Below are 23,547 nucleotides of genomic sequence, written 5' to 3'. Positions count from 1 at the left end.
AAAAGGGATCAGACTCTCTAAATCGTTCAGTTCATTTTTTTTTTCAATCGGCAACAGGTTGTGAGTGTCTTTCCGACATTTCCAATGCCTGACATAGCCACGTCGTCACTCCTGTGGCTCCACGCTATTCCATTGTGTGGCCAGACCATCATTTCTTTACCCAGCTGACTGGCATCTGGGTTGTTTCCTTTTTCTCTTTTGCTCTTGTAAACAACACAGCAAAGAACATCTTTGCACAAGCCCATGTGCTTTCCCCACACTTTTCTTAGGTAACTTCCTTTTATCAGAGTACCCACAGCTACCAAATCGACTTCTTTCTGGGAGGCACAGTGTGCCTCTCTCCTGTTGGTACCCTGCCCCCTAGGGCTGAGAATAAAATCCTTGCCCCTTACCCCTTACGGGCAGTCCACACCTACCACCACCCCACCCACTTCTCCACCCTCCTGGTGCGTCACCCTCCTCGTCACAGCAGTGCCTGTCACTAGCCTTCTCTCTGTTCCTGGATACCAAGATCTCGCCTCAGGGCCTTTGCACCTGCTGGTATCCAACCCCAGACCCTCCCAGCTCCTATACCTCCCATGGCTGGGCCCGCACGTCGTTCAGACCGACATACAAATGCCACCTGCCCGAGGAAGCGTCCTCCTGCTGTTGGGTCTCCAGTAGCCCTCCTCCCCAATCTAATCTGATCCCGTCACCCTGTGCTGTTTTCCTCCCAGCACCCACCACTGTCTGAAATTATTGTATTTCTCACACATAGTTAGCTGTTGATCTCCCACCCCCCAGACTGTATAAGCTCCATGAAGGCGAGAATCCCATCGGTCTGGTTGACCCTGTGTCCCTGACACCCAACTTGATGCCTGTGCGTAGTAGGTCTGCAGTAAACACTGGTTGAATGACAGACAAAACGCTGAGTTCAGCTCTTTGTTCAGAAGTGCTTGTAGGAGTTTTAATGCCCATTACGAAAATTGTTCAATATCTTTTAGACAATTCATCCAGTACCTTTTGTGAAAATTGTCCAGAAGTGCTGTACCAATTTACATTCCTTTTCGTATACCTGTGGGAGCTACAGACTAGGCTAAAAAGAGTCAGAGGGCAAGATTTAGAAAAGGAGATTATTTTATAATTTATCCGATCACACTTGTTTTTCATCAGACGCACACAACTGGCAACTTTCCTAGGAGAACTAGAGCTCAGTAAATGTTTGAAGCTTGAACAATAGGAACCCCCCCCTTGCCTGAAGCAGTGGAAGGGACCACAGCTGGTGTCACATGATACCTAGTCGGCCAGCTGTGTGCTGTGTTGAGAAATTCACACCCGGTTCAGCGGGGCCGCTCGTGCCTTCCGGGTGGGCCGGTTGTTCAATGGGGATGCTTGGTAGGACTGGGCAGGACCTCCAGGAACCTTAGGGTACCTGCCTGGACGACAGCCTGAGTGGCCCCTTGTCCCTGGGTTGTCGGGGGGCCCTGTGCGTGGAGGCACCCACTGCCCTGTCTGTAGAATTGCTGGTAGTGAGTCAGCATCACAGAGCCTGGCAGTGGTCCCCAGTGCGGCTTACCCACCACGTCCAACAGCTGAGTGCCTCGTAGCTCCGGGTGACTCTCCCAGACTAGTCATTTGGGCAGAGGATCCAGGGAAGTCCTGTAGCCCAGAGGCCTGAGGAGGGCCCTGGAATCTGAGCTTTCGAGAAACGAGCAGGGCAGCCGGGGTCACTCCACAACTGGATCGTGGAGATGATTGCACAAGCCCCGCCCCCCCATCACTAAACATCATCGAATTGTACGCTTCAGAAGTGTGAATTTCATGGCATGTTATATCTTAATGAAGTTGTGTTTGTTTGTTTGTTTGTTGTTTTTAAAGGCATTCAGTTAGCTAAAGGATTTAGCTCCTATCTTGAGAGGGTGGTTTTTACTGGCTGTGTGACCTGGCAGAAGCTTAATTTGTCCTTTGCCTGCAAAATAGGGATACTAATGGGTCTTCCTCGGAAGGAGGTAAAGGCGTATAGAAAATCCTTTGCACAATATCTGAGCCCAGTCGGATCGGTGCGCCCATTCTAGTAACAGGAGCACGTGCATTCTTGTCATAATGCCGTCCTATTCATCGGTCAAGCAGGTGGCCACTCTCTGGGTTGACAGGTGGTACCAAAAACCAGGCAGAAGTCTTGGAGGCTGGGTTCAGTTCAGGCAGACAGGGGCCAGCAAATTCCAAGTTAACAACCCTGACCTCAGTTGAGACCCGGGCGCATCTGCAGAGGCAAAGGGCTTTGCCAGCTCCTCCTGGCTGGGGCATGCTCTGCTCCCAACAGCTTCGCCAACTGTCCCTCGGCCGTGCTTCTTCCACCGCGGGGACTTGGGGACACCCAGTTCCCCCCCGTTCCCGCTCCAGCCCTGCAGATCTTTCGGTAACATGTGCTCTCCCTTCTTTTTCAGCTTGAGGACCCCTCGAGATGGAAAGGCCTTCCGGATCTTTGCCGTCAGGCCGTGAGCTTGCAGGGTCGGGGAGAAGGGGGCGTCTTCAAGAGGGCTTCGGGGGTTCGCTTTTTATTTTTATTTTGTCATTGGGGGGGTGGGCCGGGGAAACTTCCTTTGATTGGCGTCGTGTCCCATCCGTCGTGCCTTGGTCTCAGCTCCACCCAGGGGAGCATCCCTGGGGTCCTGAGCAGACAGCCGGTGGCCGTCCTGCTGAGGCCCGGGGGTCTCCCCCTGGGAGGTGTTCTTTTGTGGATGCAGAGAGCATTCCAAAGGATGTGGAGCTGACGCTGCGAGGCATTCAGGGGTGTGGGAAGGGGCGTACTGAGAACACTCAGGGGGGAGTTTCAGGGATGGAGTAGAGGTAGCTATTTAAAACATTAAAAAACACAGGCCGTCCCTACCAATGGAGAAAAATGGGTTTCATGTTTGCTGGTCAGACAAATGGGCCGGAACAAGGGGACTCTGCCCTGGCACCCGTCCTCTTCCCGTCCTGCTCTGTGCAGGCTGGTTCTATACACAGCAGTGCTGGTTTCCTTCGAGTTCAGCCGTAACTCCAGAGATGTGTCTTGTCTTGGTCCTTCCCTTCGTCCACGTGGCCCGTCTGTTTGCTGCCGTGACCTTTGGTCTCACTGAGGACTAATGAACCAGGACCCTTTCTTGATCCCCTCCCTGCTGTGGGTCACGCCCTGCCCAGACTGGTTTTTGTGTCTCCCGCCAGGGTCTTTGCTTGGCAAACAATTCTGTTTGAAGCCCACTTTTTTCTTTCCAACTCCTTGTCTCTGTGGGTTCCACTGAGATGTCTAAGAACAGCCAAAGTAGGGCTGTTTTGTTGCTGCCTTTAAAAAACGGCACTGAATTGTGCAGATTTCCCGTCCGTCGGATGACCTATTTTTTTAGCCATGAGAGGAATGGCTTCATTCCTCAGTACATTCCTCGCCGAGGTTAGCAGCTCTGGGAAGAGGGACAGCCTGCAGTTATGAAACCGTCCTGCGGCATAACAACAGGAGATGGTAACACACTGGAAGGATTTCTCTTCCTATTTTTGTGAAACAGTTCTTGCCAAATGTTCCTGAGGCTCTGAGGAGTGCGGTGCTCTCTGGCTGCCGTGGCTGTACAAAACTGCTTCAGCAGCCTAGACCCAAAACCCACGGTGAAATAAAATACCCTTTTGTAAATAGCATTTCTTTGCAGAAGGTAAAATTCCACCCTCCTCCACCAGGCTGGCCAGTAGATCACTTTCGTGAATGCTGACTTCAAAGTTGATTTCAGTCTCCATCAGAATATTTCAAAGGCAGAAGAACCAGCAGAAAGTTTAAAATGAACAAACAAACAAAACCTAACATAGTCTGGACAAGGAACTCCACCTGGGGAACCACGTTGGTGTGTTGTTTCAGGGCAACCCTAATTAGTGAAGAAACAGAAGGTAGATCGCTTCCCCCCACCCCCACCCCAAAGGAGTTTGTAAAAGTAATGAAACTCTTAGCTTGACAGAGCTGAGATGCGCGGACTGTGTTTTTGCTTCGTGCATTGTGGGCTTGTTATAATGCGTAAGTACTGACTGTTCGACTCCAAATGTCAGTGCGGAAGAATTTGGTCAGACTGTCCGATACCGCGTCTAGTTCCTGCCAAAGATCTGAGTCCTTGGAACCGTCCGGATGCTAGGTATTACGCTGTCGGACTTTTGCTTGTCACGAGGCCTTTATGTCTGTGGCCACGTCCAGACTGCAAGCTTGGGTTTTTAGAATTAGTGACGGTCCTGGGGAATTTCAGTAGGTTTGCTTTTGAAACATCCTGCCGGAGGGAGAATCTGAAACGTCCAATGTGAGTGGACTGCTCTCATTTTGAAAGAAAATTCCCGAGTTCCTGAACGCCTCATTAACCGGCCGTCTAATGGGCTGGAAACTCCTCGCCCAGAACCAGACCTTGCTGTCTTTTTCACCTTCACAAACATTGTGAAACTGGAACCATTTATCTTCTGGAAATGGACACAGTGCTACAAAGTATAAGACCTTGTAATCAGGGACCCCCTTCTAATTTAGCGTGTTTAAAGGGCCGTCATGCCCTCAGCACTAAACCCATAAAAACATAACTCCGGCCAACAGTGTTACTGGGCCCCCCAAAATGAAAAATTTTGGTGCCTTCTGATTTGTTCCCCATCGTGTTCTGATTTTTCATACTGTCTGTAGGCTCACTCAGCCCGCAGCTTACGTGTGTGCTTTTTTCTATGAAAAATGATGTATTTTACTACTTCCTATGTACAAAAGTTTATTGTAAATGTTGTGTGTGCTTCGCATGAACAGGGACCACGTTGCTGTCGTTTCAATAAAACTGGTTTGATTTCTAAAACGTCTCTGGGACGTATCTCTTACGGACACATCTCAACAGTCTGTGGAATAAAACAATGGAAACCTCCTTGCAGGCTCGTTACTATTTTCTACGCCACTCCTCCCAGGAACGTGGCGCCCGGGGCGTCCAGATGCTAATTGCTGCAGTATTTTCACCTGAGATGTGCGCGAATCACGTGGGGCGGGGGGCGGGGCTTGTCGAAACGCAGGTTCCGGGTCTGGCGGGTCTGGGCTGGGGCCTGAGGGGCTGCAGTTGCCACGGGCTCCCGGTGGCGCTGAGACTGCTGACCTCCACATCACACTCTGCGTGGTGAGTACGACAGGCTTAGCCTCATTCCAGCACTGTCCTAGTCAGCTTGGGCACCGCAGGCGGGGGAGCTCACACCACAGAAGTTTATTTCCCCACACTTCCAGAGGCTGGCAGTCCAAGATCAAGGGGCCGCAGGGCTGCTTTCTCCTGAGGCCTCTCTCCTTGGCTTGCAGATGGCCACCATCTCACTGTGTCCTCTTCTTTGTTCGAGCATCCCTGGTGTCTCTTCCTCGTCTTATAAGGACACGGGTCCTATAGGATCAGGGCCTTATCCTGTAGACTCCATTTAACTTTAATTATCTCCTTAAAAGGCTCCATCTCCAGATACAGTCATGTCAGGCGTTAAGGCTTCCAACATATGCATTTAGGGAGGGGGGAGCCCAATTCAGTCCTTAACGGTCACCATCTTCCCAGGCATCAGCCCCCTTGTGCCCAGTTGAGTCTTGTGTCCCCGTGTTCCGAACGCTGTCAGCTACGAGCGACTTAGGGAGCTCCTGGCTGACTTCCTTCCCGCCACCCACCCTCCGCCTTTGCTTTCATGGGCCTTCTGTTTATAACACGTGCTTCTCATTTTCATTGATGGCGGGGTTAGCTTTCCTTTTTTTTTTAAAGTTTTTAAAATTCTTTGGCTGCGCATATGGCATGCAGGATCTTAGTTTCCTGACCAGGGATCGAACCCGTGCCCCCTGCAGTGGAAGCTCAGAGTCCTAACTGCTAGACCACCATGGGATTCCCAGCTTTCCTTTTCTTTGTTGTCGTTTTTTTGCGGTGCGCGGGCCTCTCACTGCTGTGGCCTCTCCCGCTGCGGAGCACAGGCTCCGGACGCGCAGGCTCAGCGGCCGTGGCTCACGGGCCCAGCCGCTCTGTGGCATGTGGGATCTTCCCGGACCGGGGCGCAAACCCGTGTCCCCTGCATCGGCAGGCGGACTCTCAACCACCGCGCCACCAGGGAAGCCCTCCCAGGTTTCCTTTTTACTAAGTATATCTAAGGCTTTTTAAATGTTGATTTTAAAATATCACATAAGCAGGTGTGCAGGTGGGCCGCAGAACCCACGAAGATGGGGGAATAGTGACTGATGTTTGGGAAATACTGGTTTCTGACGGATGCATTGTCAAGGCTGTGGAAATGCCCTCCCCAACCCCACTGACAGCAACCCCAGGGCATTGGGAGCCTTGCTTCCAGCTTTCCTCCCGCAGAATCTGCAGCCTTCCTGGGTGTGCCTCTTTCTTCTGTTTCTGGAAGTTCTTCTGACCTCCCAGGATGCCACAATCCCAGGCCCCAAACTTCTGGGCCCCAAACCTCCAACATACAAACGATGTACTGGCAGCTGAGGAGGGAGCTGGCCCTTCCTTCTTGCAGAATCCGTCTGAGACGCAGCAAAGGTCTGCAGGAGTGCTGTAAGCGGGCTGAATGCCAGCGCCACGCTGCTTGGGAACCCCCGACAGAGGGGGCGCCGGCACAAGGTGACACAGGGACAGAGCACGGACTTGGGAGTCCCTGGGTAGCTCCACCTCTTACCAATCGAGGGACCTCAGACAAGTCACTCTTGCCTCTTTGGACCTCAGGCTGCTCATCTCGGAAGTGGGAATTTCTCACAGCATCCTCACCGCAGTGCAGAGATTACAGGGGAGCTGTAGGCTGAAAGGTGCTTGACTAATAATGGCAACTCTGTGTACTGGTTGGCATGCTTTGGGGCTGCAGATAACACAGACCCCATCTAACAGCCCCAGGACTTGTCAGAAAGACAGATTCTCAGGCCCCAGCCTAAACCCAGTGAGTCAGACCTCTGGGAGTGAACAAGCCCTCAGGGGGATTCTGCTGCTGGTTCAATTGCAGAATCATTGCTCGGAAAAATGTTCAGATATCTTACGTGAGAAGTCAGGAGGGAGACGATTCGGGGACAGCAGCTCAGAGATGTCGGGACACCTGGTCAGCAAACCTCGCCCCATCCTCTGTGGTCAGGACGGCCACCGGCCGCAAACTGTCCCCACACTGAGTCTGAGACGGGACGAAGGGATGAGGGGGTGGGTCCTCCTCACAGCATTCTCTCTTTTCTCAGGGAAGAAGATCTTTCCCGGGAATCACCCAGCAGACTTGTTTCTAAATCCCTTTCATCACTGATGGGTCACGTGCCCATTCCTAGGTTTATCACGAGGAATCGGGATAGAACAAGAAGGTTTAGAGTAAAGAGAGGCTGACCGGGGGCCATGAAGGGGTCATGCGGTGTAAGAGTTAAGAGCTCGGTCGCAGACATGCCGCAGTTTGACTCCCACATCAGCTCTTCACCAGCTGTGTGATGCCGGGCAAGTCGCTCAACCTCTCTGAGCATCAGTGGCCTCCTCCATTAAAGGGAAATAATAACAGTGTCTACTCCAAGGGGTGGTTATGCGGATTAAATGAGGTCGAACTTGAGACGTGCTCAGCCCTTGGTGGGCACACACAGCTGCCACATTTGATCACTGTATTGCTTTGCAGCATGGAACTAGTGCCAGTGGTTACATGCCACAGGGAGACAGATTTCTACCAAATACAAAAAAGAAGATTCAAATTGGTGGAACTTCCAAAGATGAAATGGCCCTTGTGAAGAGGGAGTGAGCTTCTCATCCTTGGAAGGATACAAGCAGAAGCTGGAGGATCCTCAGACTAGATCTACTTTAAATCCTCTTTCCGGATTCTGGCTCCCAGCAGAGACCTGCCTTTCCCTCCTCCGCCCTGCCCAGAGGGCCCTGGGGACCCACGGAAGGGGTGACATGAGCTGTGGAATCCTGGCTCCTCCAACCATGGCCCCTTCATTCTATAAAGGAAAAACAAAAACCCTACAACTCTGTAGGTGGTCCTGAAGCCGTTATGTCTTACTGGGTTCGATTTTGTTTGTTTGTTTTATCCATTTTCCTTCCAGTTTTTCACACCAAACCAAAACCTGTCCTAGCTGACCACTGGGCCTTAAAAAGTCTTTTAGCCCCTTAAAAAAATTAATTTGTTGCCAAAGGCCCAGGTGTTGAAAACCTCATGGCATTCCTTTGACTCTTTCATCTTGGCCAACTAATCTGGTAGCAGCCTTCACCCAAGGACCAGGGAGACAGACCATTAAACCAATTCTTCTGTCAGTGCCTGGCCTGCCTCCGAGGTGGGCGAAGGCCTCCCTGTGGGACCTGGCTGCCACCACGCTGGACGGGGATGGGCTGGCTCGTCAGGCAGCAGGCTCCCAGCTCACCTGCTCTCACCTTGTTACACCAAACATGGCTGTGGTCCCAAGGATATTTCCTCTCCATCCTGCTGTCACTAGCCCAGGCCCACTGCCCCGCCCCTACCTGACCCAGGAAGATGGCAAAGGAACTCACCTGTGCCGAGTGCCACTATGTGCCAGGACTGAATGGGCACCAGACACATGCTGTCTCATCTAATAAGCACACATCTCCATCAGCAACTTGCTAATTCAATACACTTGTCAAATATAATAATTCAAATCCTCGTTAGATTTTCTTTGTCAAAATGTCAGCTAGGAATGTGTTGGGCTGCATGTAACAGAGACCCAACCACAGTGGAAGGTAGGAGGGTGAGGATGCTGTGAGAAATTTCCATTTCCTAGATGAACAGGGTGCAGTGCTTGGGAAGTTCTCAAGGACCAAGTTCCTTCCCACTTACTGCTCTGCCAGCCACAGCACATGGCACGTGTCCTTGTGGTTGAAAGGTGACTGCTTTGGACTTCTCTGGTGGCGCAGTGGTTAAGAATCTGCCTGCCAGTGCAGGGGACACAGATTCGAGCCCTGGCCCAGGAAGATCCCGCATGCCACAGCAACTAAGCCCATGAGCCACAACTACGGAGCCTGCGTGCCACAACTACTGAAGCCAGTGCGCCTAGAGCCTGTGTTCTGCAACAAGAGAAGCCACCGCAATGAGAAGCCCACGCCTGCAACAAAGAGTAGCCCCCACTTGCCGCAACTAGAGAAAGCCCACGCGCATCAACAAAGACCCAGTGCAGCCAAAAATACATAAATAAATCAGTTAATTTTTAAAAGAAGAAAGATGACTGGTTCACCTCCAGCAAGTCATAGACATTCCAGAAAGGAAGAGACGTTTCAAAAGGCAGAAGCCATCTGGCAGGTGATGTTGCCCCCTTTTATTACAGATATTGTATCTTTCAATTCTAGAATGTCCAGTTGGTTCTTTTCCTACTTTTCTAATTCTTGGTGAAATTTCTCATTTTTTCATTTATTTCGAATGTATTTTTCTTTATGACTTCAACATAGATATAGATCAGCTAATCCGTGTATCTGGACCAGTCACCGTTCACTGTCTTTTCTCTTGAGCAGGGGTTGACATACCCTTTTCTTAAAGGGTCCAATTGATAAATATTTCAGGGTTGTGAGCAGTAGCATCTCTGTCACGAGTTAACTTCGTGGTTGTAGTCTGAGAGCAGCCGTAGGCGATATGTAAGTGGATGAACATGACTGTGTTCCAGTAAAACTTCATTTTTAAAAGTAAACCAAAAAAAAAAAAGAAAGAAAAAGCAGACGGCCGTCCCCTGGGCCATAGTGTGCTGACCTGTTCTCTTGAGGATGGACACATTTTTTGGTTTGTTTATTTCTTTGTATGTCTAGTAATTTTAGATGGTATCTCGGACATTGTCAGTAAGGCATCCTGGGGATTCTAGATTGTTACATTTTGTTTGAGCAGGGAATTAACTTGTCTGGACTCCAACGCTACTCCACTGCAGTGGCCTGTAACTGAAATCACTCTCGGTTCTGTTGGCCTTTGCTGAGCTGCTGGGAGTCTGCTGTGTGCATGCATGGTTCAGGGGTCAGCCAGAGACTCGGGCAGAGCTTGTACCCAGAATTTGGCATTCCTCTTCTACAACTCTCTCCTTTCTGGAGGTTCCCTCCTCACTTTCCAGCTGCTGCATCCCCTGGTTCTTCAAGATTTAAGGCTTCTTTTAGACGTTTAGCCACTCCTATAGGATGCTGACTAGGGCTGTGTTCAGGCAAAAAGTTGAAAACCACTGGAGACTCACACAGTGCAGTCCCCTTCCTCCAAGTGTTGACTCCCATGCAGTTTCTGCCTGCCTTTGCTTCTCCCAATAACCATCAGAGACTTGTATTTTATATTTTGTCTGGAGTTTATGGTTGCCACGTATAGAATGGTTGGTCTGATTGTAGCTACTCTGCCATCGCTGGGAGAGTAGAACCCAAGTCTAACTCACCCAGAAAAACAACGGAAGCATAGCTTTCCCAGAGGTCGCAGCCGGTAAATTTCCACTGACAACTTGTTGGTCAGAATTGGGTCCCACAGCCATTCCTAGCTGCAAGGAAGTTGGGAGAGATGCATGTTTTTTCCTGAGCACATTGCAAATCCAACTGTAAAGTGGGTCCTATGGAGAAGAATGGGAGAAGGGACCTTGGGCAGTTAAGATGCAGCTCACTTGGGAACTTCCACAGGTGTAGTTTGTTAGAGCTGCTGTAACAAGTGACCACAGGTCCCGTGACTTAAACAACAGAAATGTATTCTCTCACAGTTCTGGAAGCCAGAGTCTGAAATCAAGGTGTGGGCAGGGCCACGCTCTCTCTGAAGATTTCAGAGGAGTGTCCCTCCTGCCTCTTCCAGCTTCTGGGGGCCCCAGGCATCCCTTGGCTTATATGACCGCATCACTCCCATCACTCTGCCCCAGCTTACGTGGCCATTTCAAGATCCTTAACTAATTACATCTACAAAGATCCCAATTCAAAACAAGGTCACGTTCTGAGGTTCCAGGAAGGCATGAATTTGGGAGGGGTACTGTTCAACCCAATCTAACAGGTAAGACACCAGTCCTGCAGGCTGAGCAGTGGTAGCTGCTGTCCACGTGATAGCTTATCTCCCTGGACACTTGGAGTTGCCACCATTCAATCTTTGGGGTCTTTGCCGCAGCCCCTCTGTAGCTCACTGTTGGGGCAGCACTCTGGGAATTAGTGAGTGTTGTGGCTCCAGTGTCCAGTCTGTGCCCTGTGTCCCATTTTCCCTTTTCAGCCCCTCATAGTTTGAACCTTTAAATAGCCCCAATATGACACTTTTGAGGGGTGGGAAAAGAATCTGGAGCCAGTGGGCCTGGGTTCAAATCCCAGCTCTACTACGTATACTCTGTGAAACCTTGGATGGGTTACTCAACCTCTCTGTGCATCAGTTTCCTCATATATAAAATGGGAACAGTAATAGCAGCTACTTTGTGTTTTTTTTTAATTTATTTTATTGAAGTATAGTTGATTTACAATGTTGTGTTAATGTCTGCTGTACAGCAAAGTGACTCAGTTATACACATATATATTTTTTTCATATTATTTTCCATTATGGTTTATCACAGGATATTGAATATATTTCCCTGTGCTCTACAGTAGGACCTTGTTGTTTCTGCATTCTCTATGTAATGGTTTGCATCTGCTAATCCCAAACTCCCACTCCATCCCTCCCCCACTCCCCCTCCCCCTTGGCAACCACGAGTCTGTCGTCTATGTCTGTGAGTCTGTTTCTGTTTCACAGATAAGTTCGTTTGGGTCATATTTTAGATTCCGCATATAAGTGATATCATATGGTATTTGTTTTTCTCTGTCTGACTTCACTTAATATGATAATCTCTAGGTCCACCCATGTTGCTGCAAATGGCATGTTTTTTTTATGGCTGAGTAGTGTTCCATTGTATACATGTAGCACATCTGTATCCATTCCTCTGTCTACATTTAGGTTGTTTCCATGTCTTGGCTATTGTGAATAGTGCTGTAATAGCAGCTACTTTGTACGGTTGTTACGAGATTCCAAGAAGTTAGTACAGTTGTTTTAAAGCATTTGGAAGCCTGGTGCATAATAAATGCTGTATACACGTTAGTTGGATACCATTATTTTAACAAATATGTTGTTGTGCGTTCCTGGCATTTTTTTTCCATCTAAAACCCTGCCCTGGGCCTTCAGGCAGCAGCCCCTGCTGTTCTCAGGGAAGGGAGACCACAGCAGAACAGGAGGAACAAAGAGGTACATTTTATTTAGTTTTTGATTTACTAGACAGATTTCTGGTTTTTAAAATTTTTTCTTTTGACGTCATTTCAGACTTGCAGAAAAGCCACACAAATACTCCAAAGAATTCCCCTCTACCCTTCATGCAGCGTCCCCAGATGTGAACACTTACTGCATTTCCGTGATCATCGTCTTTGCCTTTTTTCTTTTCTATTTAAGAGGGAGTTGCAGACATGAGACCCCCCTTTATCTCTCAATGCTTCAGTATTTCCTAAGAACAAGGACACTCTCTTCTGAGGAAGGAGACGTTTTCTTACAACACCTGGTGTAATTGTCTGCATCAGGGAAGTTGACACGGATGCATTATGGGATCTAATCTACGGACCTGATTCAGATTTTGCCGATTGTCCCAGGAATGTCCGTTATCGCAAAAGAAACTCTCAGCTAATGAGTCACATTCAGTTTTCGTGTCTTAATTCGTGTCCTTGAATCTGGACAACTCCTCACTTATGTTCTTCTTTTATGATGTTGACATTTTTTAAAAGATTACTGACCAGATGTGTTGTGGAACGTTCCTCAAATCAAGTTTGTCTTGTGTTTCTTCCTTATGAGATTCAGATGACACGTTTTTGGAAGGAATCTCACAGAAGTGACATTGTAAGCTTCTCAGTGCCTCATACCAAGGGCATGTGTCTATGTGCTGTGGGCTCTGATGTCAGTTTTGAGATCTTGATTAAGGTGGTGTCTGCCAGCTTTTTCCGCTGTGAAGTTCCTGTATTTTTTGGTAATAGATAATGATCTTGCAGAGAGATATGTTGGAACTATGTAAATCTCCTATCCCCAGAAAACCTTCAGTCACCGGTTTTACCCTCTAGTGATGCCTCTTCCCTGGAACAAGTATTTTATGACGGCTGTCAAATGGTGTCTGCTCTAATTATGCTACACCTTCCACATTTATCGGTTGGCATTTTCCTCTAAGGAAGAGGTTTCCCTTCTCCCGTATTCGTTTATTTATTCACACACACATTGTATTTTATAAACGTATATTCCAAGTGTATTACTTGGAATATACATGTTATATACAATATATATACACACATGTTATATACAAATATATATACACACAGGCATATATTGTTGTGGACTCAATAATTCTTATTTTATGCAGTGCATTACAATGTTGGTTTTTGTTTTTTTTTTTTGATGCTCAAATCATCCCAGATTTGAGCGGTGGGAACCCCTTCCAGCTGGCTCGTGTCCTTTTCACACAGCCCATCAGTTGTGGCTCAGCTTTCTGGCACAAGGTGCTCCTGGCTCGCCTTGTGCTTTCCTTCCCCTAGTCTTGGAATCAGTCATTTCTCCAAGGAGCCCTACTTCCTTTTGGTGGAGACTGTATCTAAATAGATACGTGAAACTCTCTGGTGGAGAAAATAGGTTGAGGGAAAGGATGCTCAGATCTCAAAAGCCACATCTCATGGACCACACAGCAGATTTGGGGAGAATCTGGTTCTTCACCCTGCCCAGCCTCTGCAGATAATAGGAGAGCAGAAGCCTAAACCCAGCTGCCGGCCATGGTCTGAGGGGCTCCCCAACCCCAGGAGGCTGAGCCCACCTCGTGCTGTAGAAACTTGGAGACACTTGCTTTCCCAGAATCCCTTGCAGCTAGGGTGCATGCATGGGACGTGTTTCTGTAACTTCCAATTGGGAGCCCCTGGAGCAAGGAAGGTGGTGTCCAGAGACTTTTCTCGGGGGAGCAGTGGGACTTCAGGGATAGCAGGCAGGGGTGCCAGATTTAGACAAAGTAGAATAATAATAATAACATTAAAATATTGTATGGAACATACCCTTACTAAAATACTATTGTTTTTGTGCAGTTCATGGTGGACTGGCTCACCTCTGTTTCATCTGGCAACCCTAGGCATGGGATAACAGGAGAGTCTGGACTCCCTCCCCGGCGGGCTGTATGGCAGCCACCCACAGGTAGGTCCCACCAGACCATTCTGCAGAGTGATTTTGGGTGTCATTCCTGGCTGCAGAGCCCTCCTGCCTGGTCCTCCAGCCCTCCTTGATATTCTGTGGGAACCACAGTGTTCTTGTAACAAGTCCCTTTTTTGCTTAAATAAGTACAGGGTGCTGTGAAGGGCCACCTGTGCCTGCTTCTCATTGTGTTGGAGTCAGGTGGGGACAAAAGGAAGAATCCCCCAGGTCAGTTCCAGGAAACTGGAGAGTAGAAGAGACTAGTTCCCCACTTCCTTCCAGAACTTGCAGGATTCCCCAGCCTGCAGCCTGAAGACAGCCACCCACCCATCCCTCCATCCTCCATCATCTTCCATCCACCCATCTACTCATCCATCTACCCACCCATCCATCATCCGTCCATCATCTACCATCTACCCACCCACCCACCCATCCATTCATCTGTCCATCCATCCATCATCCCTCCGTCCATCCATCCATCATCTACCATCTACCCACCCATCCATTCATCCACCCATCCATCCATCTACCCATCCATCCATCTACCCATCCATCCATCCACCCACCCATCCATCCATCCACCCACCCATCCACCCACCCACCCATCCACCCAAACACCCACCCAAACACCCACCCACCCACCCATCCATCCACCCACCCACCCATCCACCCATCCATCCACCCACCCACCCATCCACCCATCCATCCACCCACCCACCCACCCATCCATCCATCCACCCACCCACCCACCCACCCACCCATCCATCCACCCATCCATCCATCCATCCATCCACCCACCCACCCATCCATCCATCCACCCATCCATCCACCCATCCATCCACCCATCCATCCATCTATCCACCCACCCATCCACCCATCCACCCACCCATCCACCCATCCACCCACCCATCCACCCACCCATCCACCCACCCACCCACCCATCCACCCATCCACCCACCCATCCATCCATCCACCCACCCATCCATCCATCCACCCACCCACCCATCCATCCATCCATCTACCCATCCATCCACCCATCCATCCACCCACCCACCCACCCATCCATTCATCTGTCCATCCATCCATCTACCCATCCATCCATCCATCCATCTACCCATCCATCCATTCATCCCTCCCTCCATCCATCTGACATTTATTGAACACCTACTGTGTGTTAGGCACTGTCTGGGTCCTAGAGACACTACAGATGAAAAAAACCAATAGATACGAGTGTGTCTGCTCCCACATGGAGCTTACATTCATGTGGGGGAGGCAGGCATTAAACAAAACAAGTTACACACGTTCTATGTCAGTTGGTGAGAAGTGCTGTAAAGATCAGAGAACGGGGAGGGGGGCAGGGCGTGCCGAGGCTGGGGCTGTTGGTATTTTACACTGAGTGGTCAGGAAGGTGAGGTCAGGTCCCTGAGAAGGTGACATTTGAAAAGGGGGATGGAGGTGAGGGAGGAGCCCAGTGGCAGTCAGAGGGCAGAGAGTTCCAGGTGGAGGGAGCGGCGAGCCCCAAGGTGCTGGGGAGAGAACGCGCCTGGTCCAAGGGCCCAGCGGAGGCCACAGGGAGGGAGAGCACCGGCAGGGGCGGCGAGAGCTGAGGACAGACTGGGGACAGCCATCGGGCCGTGGGAAGGACTGGGGTTTGACTCCAGGGGAATGGGGGCCACAGGTGGGTCCAGGGCCATGGTGGGCTGGGCTCTGACTTCTGTTTTTAAAGGCCATTAAAAGCCACCTCAAGGAGAAGGGGGGAAGGAGGGCCTTCCGAATGAACTGATTTAAACTTGAAACAACAAGGAAAACGAGGATGCCTTTCCCTGAATGACCAGTTTTATTCTACCAAGTTCATTAGTTGGGGGGGAGGGGCGGGGGGGACTTGAGATCTAAAGGTCAAGTTTCCTCACAGGTGTGGGTGGCTGGAAAATTCACCGCACCTCACAGGCATCCCCTATTTATTCCTCGCCACAACCCCACAGTACCCCATTTACAGATGGGGAAACCGAGGCGGGCCGAGCACCTCGCCCAGGCCCCCAGGGCCACGGGTCCCGCCCAGGCCTATCTGTCCCGAGCTCAGTCCCAGACCTGCCTTGATCACGAGTTTCTTTCCAGCCTGAGTTGCCTCTGGCGAGCGCTTGCACTCCGTGGGACTACGGAAATCAAGACAGAAATGACCAGAGGCCCAGCCTGCCCTTCCGGCTGCCGATACGGCCCGACCCTCCCTGCTGGGCTGGCCCGGAAGCACCAGCCCTGGCCCATGGGTGGATTGAGATGGGCGTGGACCTGGGCCAACACGGTTTTGCCCCCCAAATAAGATGGCCTTGTCACGCAGGGGTGCCTGTGGACACAGCGGCGAGAACAGCTCGCAAGTCCCAGAGAGGCCCAGGCGAGGTCAGCGAGGACTGTCTTCCCCCGCCGGCTGGTCTGGTGGCGCAGGCAGGCCAGGCCTGGAGCAGGCGGGAGGACCAAGACCCCCCTTCCCCCCTTCCCAGGGCTGCTAGGACGACCTGCCCACTTCCGGACAAGGCTGGCAGAGCCACGAGACGTCTGATCCCAGATGGAAAATTGAAACCACGCTGCTCCGTCACTGCAGCCATCTGTCACTGGACGAGTGTGCATATAAACAGCTTAATTCAAACCACACTGCCACCCCCTCCGCTCCTGCCTTTCCGGAGCTTTCCCTTGGCTGGCTTCAAGGTAACAGCTGCAGTGCAATGCCCAGGTGAAGGGCCCTCTCTCCTACTCCTCGTTGAGCTGAGCGCGCTAAAATGCTTTATCTTGTCTTCACGTCAGCCCCATGACGTAAGAATTGTTACTATGCCCACTTGTCAGAGGCCCGAGTTAAATCATTGGGCCAAAGTTATGCAGACAAGAGGCAGAGGCAGATGCTAGCCGAACCTTCCCGTAGACCCAGCTGCCCCTCTGTGACCTTGGCCGCTACGCCGGGGCACACAGCACCCAGGTGCACAGCCAGCACCTCACACCTGCGCTGGATCCCAGGTCCGCTCCACTTGCTGAGTGCAGGCGGTCTTTGAGGTCCCTCTCTGAGCCCCAGTGGGAGACCCACCCGCCTTGGAGACTGGTCCCACAGCTCATAGGCCTGAGCTGGGCTTCATCCTCAAACCACGTGCCCATCAGCTTCTCTCACCATCTCAAAAATCTTTTTCATCTCTGGTATCATCAAGCAAGGGAGTATAACTAAAGAATGAGGAGCCCCCGGGTTAGAGTCCCTGTGGGGTCCCTTCTGGCTGTGTGATCTTGGGCAAATTCCTTAACTTCTCTGTGCTTCCATTTCCTTATCTGTACAAGGGGCCCAATAATAGTACCTATCTCATAGAGCAGTCACGAGGAGTCGATGAGATAGTGTGTGCAAGGTGTTTAAAACCACACCTGGACTATTTAATAAAGGCTGATGAATAATGCAATAACAGAGGAAGCCCTGCAAATGTGTCTGATTGTATCACAATAATAAGTGAATGATTATAAAAATAGCTGAGCAACAAAAAGTGCTCATACCAGCAACACATGGATGAACAAATGAGTGAATGAATGAACATGAAACTGACCAGACTAGACCAGCAGAAGCCCACGGGAGCCTGGCCCTGTTTTCCGGTGTCAGGAGCCCTGGGCTGTCGGTGAGGATGTGTGTGGTTGTAACCCAAGCCCACACGGATGGAAGGGGGAGAATTTGATTTCCCTGTGCAGGAAACCTGTGAGCTGGATCCGCAGGCTGCTTCCCCAGCCCTACAAGAAGAGGATTTGTTTCTGCAAGGCCCCCTTCCCCACGTTCACCCTGCCCGCCTCCTTCAGTGATTCTAGATAAAATAGTGAAAACAGTGAAGGGGAATAATGCTCCTGCTGAGTTGCCTGGGGAGTGGCGACTAATCCTTTTCCAGCCAGAGTCTCGGAAGGCAGTGGATTGGAGGCTGGGAGCTTCAGGTGATAGTTTAAATGTCCTTCCCACCTGGTGTTCTGCGCTTAGAAAACGGAGAAAAGGAGGTCTTGTGTTTCCTCGTGTGTGTGTGTGTGTGTGTGTGTGTGTGTGTAAGGGAGAGTCCAGGGTAAAGGAACAGCGGGGAGCACGAATACTTTCATAAGACCGAGCCACTGTACCCAGAATTAATGTGACACACACTGCATCTTTAAGATTGTATGGTTGAAACCAGACAGCCACCGTATTCCAAAAATCCTCCCCCTTTCACCCGAGCCAGGCACTGTTCTCAGCTCTTTACAAATATTAACTTATCAGTCCTCAAAACAGCCTCATGCGGTAGCTACCAGTATTATCTCCGTTTCACCGATGAGGAAACTGAGGCACAGAGAGGATAGGTGACTTACCCAAGGTCATACAGGCTGGGAGGAACAGAGCCAGGATTTGAGCCCGAGCAGTTGGGTTAAACTGCCTGCTTCTGACCGCTAGGCCACGCCACCCTCAGAGGGAGTCCCTGACCCAGGGTCGCTCACAGCCACATTTCAGGGCCACGTGACAAGATGTGACCAGAAAGGTGGGCATCAGTCTCGTAACACACTTAATTCTCCATACTTGGCTCTGAATGGCTTTCAGAGTTCCCAACTCATGTGTTAAAACAAGAAGGGCACTCTTGTTGTTGTTATAAATTTATTCATTTATTTATATAGTTTTTTGGCTGTGTTGGGTCTTCGTTGCTGCATGCGGGCTTTCTCTAGTTGCGGTGAGCGGAGGCTACTGTTCGTTGCGGTGCGTGGGCTTCTCATTGCGTTGGCTTCTCTTGTTGTGGAACACGGGTTCTAGGCGTGCGGGCTCAGCAGTTGTGGCACACGGGCTTCAGTAGTTGCGGCACGCAGGCTCAGTAGTTGTGGTGCACGGGCTTAGCTGCTCCGCGACATGTGGCATCTTCCCAGACCAGGGCTCGAATCCGAGTCCCCTGCATTGGCAGGTGGATTCTTAACCACTGCGCCACCAGGGAAGTCCAAGAAGGACACTCTTAAAAGCAAGTCGAGAAAGAAAGACGGTCCAGGAAACCATTCCAAATCGGAGGAGACAAAGGAACGGGGTAACTACACACACGTGGGTCCTGGACCCGGGAAATAAAGGCTTCTTAGAGGCTTAGCTGGGCTGACCTTGAGAGTGAGCTGTGGCTTACACAGTAGTATTGTGACATGTTAGAGTACACAGAATATACTATGATGCCCTAATAGTACAGGCCAACCTTGGTTTATTGCACTTTACTGCACTTCGTGGATACTGTGTTTTTTACAAATTGCTGGTTCGTGGCGACCCCGTGTCTAGCAAGTCTACCAGCGCCGTTTTTCCAACAGCATTTGCTCACTTCCTGTTTCTGTGTCACATTTTGGTAATTCTCACAGTATTTCCAACTTTTCCATTGTTGTTATATGTTGTGGGGATCTGTGACCAGTGATCTTAAGGTGACTCTTGTAATCGTTTGGGGCGCCCCAAACCACACCCATGTTAGAAGGCAGACTTAATCCATAAATATCGTGTGTGTTGTGACCAATCCAGAGACCAGCCGTTCTGCCCTCTGTCCCTCTCCTCGGGCCTCCCTATTCCGAGACACAACACTATTGAAATTAGGCCAATTAATAACCCTGCAACAACCTCTCCGTGTTTCAGGAAGAGTCGTACATCTCTCACTTTAAAGCAAAAGCTAGAAACGATGAAGCTTCCTGAGGAAGGCTTGTTAAAAGCCAAGACAGGCCCAGGTCGAGGCCTCTCTTGCCAAACTGTCAGCCAAGTTGTGAATGCAAAAGAAAGTTCCTGAAGGAAATTAAAATGCTGCTCCAGTGAACACACGGATGATAAGAAAGTGAAACAGCCTTACTGCCGATATGGAGAAAGTCTGAGTGGTCTGGATAGAAGATGAAACCAGCCACATTCCCTGAAGCTACAGCCTAATCCGGAGCAAGGCCCCAACTCTCTCCAGTTCCGCAAAGGCTGAGAGAGGGGAGGGAGCTGCAGGAGGAAAGTCTGAAACAGAGGTCGGTTCATGAGGTTGAAGGACAGAAGCCGCCTCCGTAGCATGGAAGTGCCAGGTGAAGCCGCAGGTGCGGAGGGGGAAGCTGCGGCTCAGGTCATCCATGAAGGTGGCTGCACTGAGCAAGAGATGATCCCTGCGGAGGAAACAGCCATGAAGAACATTCATGGTTCATGGGAAGAGGTCCAAATATTGACCAGAGTTTGGAAGAAGTCAATTCCAGCCCTCATGGACAGCTTTCGGGGGTTCAGGATTTAGTGGAGGAAAGAACTGCAGATGTGGTGGAAACAGCAAGAGAACTAGAATTAGAAGTGGAGGCTGGGGGCTTCCCTGGTGGCACAGTGGCTAAGAATCCGCCTGCCAGTGCAGGGGACACAGGTTTGAGCCCTGGTCCGGGATGATCCCACATGCCACGGAGCAACTAAGCCCGCACGCCACAACCACTGAGCCTGCGCTCTAGAGCCTGCGAGCCACAGCTACTGAGCCCACGTGCCACAACTATTGAGCCCGCACGCCTAGAGCCCGTGCTCCACAAGAGAAGCCACCGCAATGAGAAGCCCGCGCACCGCAACGAAGAGTAGCCCCTGCTCGCCACAACTAGAGAAAGCCCGTGCGCAGCAACGAAGACCCAAGGCAGCCAAGAATAAATTAATTAATTAAGAAAACAAAAGTGCACTGGAAATAACGTTTAAAAAAAAAAAAGTAGAGCCTGAAGACGTGACTGAATTGATGTAATCTCATGATAAAACTTGGGTGGATGAGCAGTTGCTTCTTACAGATGAACAAAGAAAGTGGTTTCTTGAGATGGAATCTACTCCAGGTGAAGATGCTGTGAAGATTGTTGAAATGACAACAAAGGATTTAGATTTTTTTTTTTTTGGCCACGCCGCGCGGCACGCAGGATCTTAGTTCCCCAACCAAGGATGGAACCTGCGCCCCCTGCCGTGGAAGCGCGGAGTCCTAACCACTGGACCGCCAGGGATGTCCTAAGGATTTAGAATATTATATTAACTTAGTTGATAAAGCAGGGTTTGGGAAGACTGACTCCAATTTTGAAAGAAGTTCTATTGTGGGTCAAGTGCTATCACACAGCACAATATGCTACAGAGAAATTGGTCACGAAAGTCAATCGATGCGGCAAACTTGACTGTTCTCTTATGTTAAGAAATTGCCGTGAGTGAGGCGGCGGGGCAGGGCTGGCCCCTCCCCCAGCAACCACGGCGTATACCGGCCTCACCGTGCCTCTCAGCGTGATGAGCGTGTTCTGGGGCTTCGTCGGTTTCCTGGTGCCCTGGTTCATCCCTCAGGGTCCCATCACCATGTTGGTGACCTGTTCCGTTTGCGGCTACCTCTTTTGGCTGATTGCAATTCTGGCCCAACTCAACCCTCTCTTTGGACCACAGTTGAAAAATGAAACCATCTGGTACCTCAAGCATCATTGGCCTTGAGTAAGAAGACCTGCTCGCCAGGGCTCAGTCATTGAGGTCACAAAGAGAACTCCTCTAGATGCAAAATCACCTCCGTACCCAGACCACCTTCCTTGCCTCGCCCACTTTGGCCGTCAGCTGCCTTAAACGTTCCCACCACATTTGAATATCTTATTCTACAAAGCAGTATTTTTTCCTGTCGCCTTTTTTGCACTTTGATGAATGATGTGCGTATTGGATCTAAACTGTGCTGCCTCTATAAAATGTTTACGTACTCTTCCGAGATAGAAAATGCTGTTCTTCTGAGAAATAACATTACTCCCTCCTTGGAGACTGTGGATGTGAAGATGACTCCTGCCTGCTCACAACGTGAGAATCAGCGAAGTGTTTAAAAACTGTTACATGACAATAAGACTCCAGCGGGGCAGTCAGTAGGAGAACATGTTCAGAGGGAAAATCTGTCCCATCAGAATTATACCAGAGTATATTTTCAGGATGAGTTTCTTATTTCTGCCCTCCTTTGGAATAAATTATTTTTCTGCTCTCTAAAAAAAAAAAAAAAGAAATTGCCACAGCCATGCCATCCTTCAGTAGCCACCGCCCTGATCAGTCAGTGGCCATCAACACCCACGCAAGACCCTCCACCAGCAAAAAAGAGGACGACTCGCTGAAGGTTCGGATGATGGTTAGAATGTTTTAGCAATGCAGTATTTTTAAATGAAGGCACGTACATTGTTTTTTCAGACTTAATGTAATTGCACACTTAACAGACTACAGTATAGTGTAAACATAACTTTCATATGCACTGGGAAACCAAAAAATTCAGGAGGGCTTCCCTGGTGGCGCAGTGGTTGAGAGTCCGCCTGCCGATGCAGGGGACACGGGTTCGTGCCCCGTCCGGGAAGATCCCACATGCCGTGGAGCGGCTGGGCCCGTAAGCCATGGCCGCTGAGCCCGAGCGTCCGGAGCCTGTGCTCTGCGGCGGGAGAGGCCACAGCAGTGAGAAGCCCGCGTACTGAAAAAAAAAAAAAAAACAAAAAATTCAGGAGATTTATTGCAATATTTGCTTTATTGCAGTGGTCTGGAATCGAGCCAGCAACATCTCTGAGGTTCGGCTGTATTATACTCTGGTAAGATGCTAAATTTCCTGATTTGGGTCATTTTATTGTATTTAGGTAATAGAAAGTTGTGTTCTTAGGAAACACACACCAGAGTGTTCAGGGAGAAAAGTGGCTGATGTTTGCAACTTACGTATTTATTATATTTACATGAAAACGTATATAGGGAAAGAATGTAACATGTAAGCGAATCTGGGTGAAGGTACACGGGAATCCCCTCTATTATTGCAACTTTTCTGTTGTCATTATACCAAAATAAAAAGTTACAGAAAATAACAACCAAAAAAAAGGAATTAGCCCCAAATCTGTGATGTGGCAGCGCGGCCCGGCACCTGTCTTTCAGCCTCTCGACATCCACCGACACTGAAACACACCCGTGCACGCTCAGTCCCCCAGTGGCTGCCGCGGATTACCACGTTCAGGGGGGCCCATTGCTCGGATTGTTTGAGAGGCCCCGGCTGCCCTGGACATCCTCGCCTCTCCCTCCCAGCTCCAGAGATGCCAAAAGCACCCACTGTGTGCCAGGCACTGGAGCTGACCCTGGTGGTTCCAGGGTCAACGAGGCAGACCCCGCCCCCGCCCTCGCCCTCAGGGAAGCAACAGACACAGGACAGGAATTTCAAGGGTGAGGAGGGTCCAAGGAGAAGTGCTCCGGGAACCTACTTGTCTGGAGCAGGGTGGGAGCGGAAAGGCTTCCAGGTGGAAATAACTTACACCAAGGCCCAAAGGAGGAGAGGGGGCAAAATGCTTCCCAGCAGATCTGTGAGTTAGGTACCCTGAGCCCATTTTATAGGTGGGAAGACTGAGGCTCCAGGCGTGTAATTAACTTGCCCGAGGTGCTGTGGCTAGGACGTGGTGGCCTTGGGATCCACACTGGAGCAATGCCACACCCTTCTAAGAGCAAGAGGGGTGACATCTATGGGGAGACCAGAACCCACTCCAGGAGAG

General features: G+C 50.2%; 2 protein-coding genes across 5 annotated transcripts in view; both read left to right on the top strand.

The window, feature by feature from the left end:
• The window catches only part of CRISPLD2 (cysteine rich secretory protein LCCL domain containing 2), an 85,093-nt gene extending 62,207 nt beyond the window's left edge, over positions 1-22,886 (top strand). The window contains exons 15-18 of one of the 4 annotated variants that reach the window (XR_004477017.2): positions 13,977-14,082; positions 16,195-16,473; positions 16,575-16,779; positions 22,559-22,886. Coding sequence is in view for 1 of the 4 variants with exons in the window: in XM_012536846.3 (XP_012392300.2) it covers positions 2,427-2,481 (55 nt within the window). In the remaining 3 variants the exon portion in view is untranslated. Of the gene's footprint in view, positions 1-2,426; positions 4,815-13,976; positions 14,083-16,194; positions 16,474-16,574; positions 16,780-22,558 lie in introns of those variants that run through there. The other 3 variants (XR_004477016.2, XR_004477018.2, XM_012536846.3) reach the window with 3 other exon arrangements.
• On the top strand, positions 20,100-21,750 carry LOC117196683 (V-type proton ATPase subunit e 1-like). Its single transcript, XM_033406183.2, has 2 exons — positions 20,100-20,124; positions 21,267-21,750. The coding sequence occupies exons 1-2, from the start codon at positions 20,100-20,102 to the stop codon at positions 21,500-21,502; spliced, it is 261 nt and encodes an 86-aa protein (XP_033262074.1). The 3' UTR covers positions 21,503-21,750.
• Positions 22,887-23,547: the final 661 nt, after the last annotated feature.

This window comes from Orcinus orca, chromosome 20 (assembly GCF_937001465.1).
Source record: "Orcinus orca chromosome 20, mOrcOrc1.1, whole genome shotgun sequence".
NCBI classification, from domain to species: Eukaryota; Metazoa; Chordata; class Mammalia; order Artiodactyla; family Delphinidae; genus Orcinus; species Orcinus orca.
This window is presented reverse-complemented; position numbering and strand designations above follow the sequence as displayed.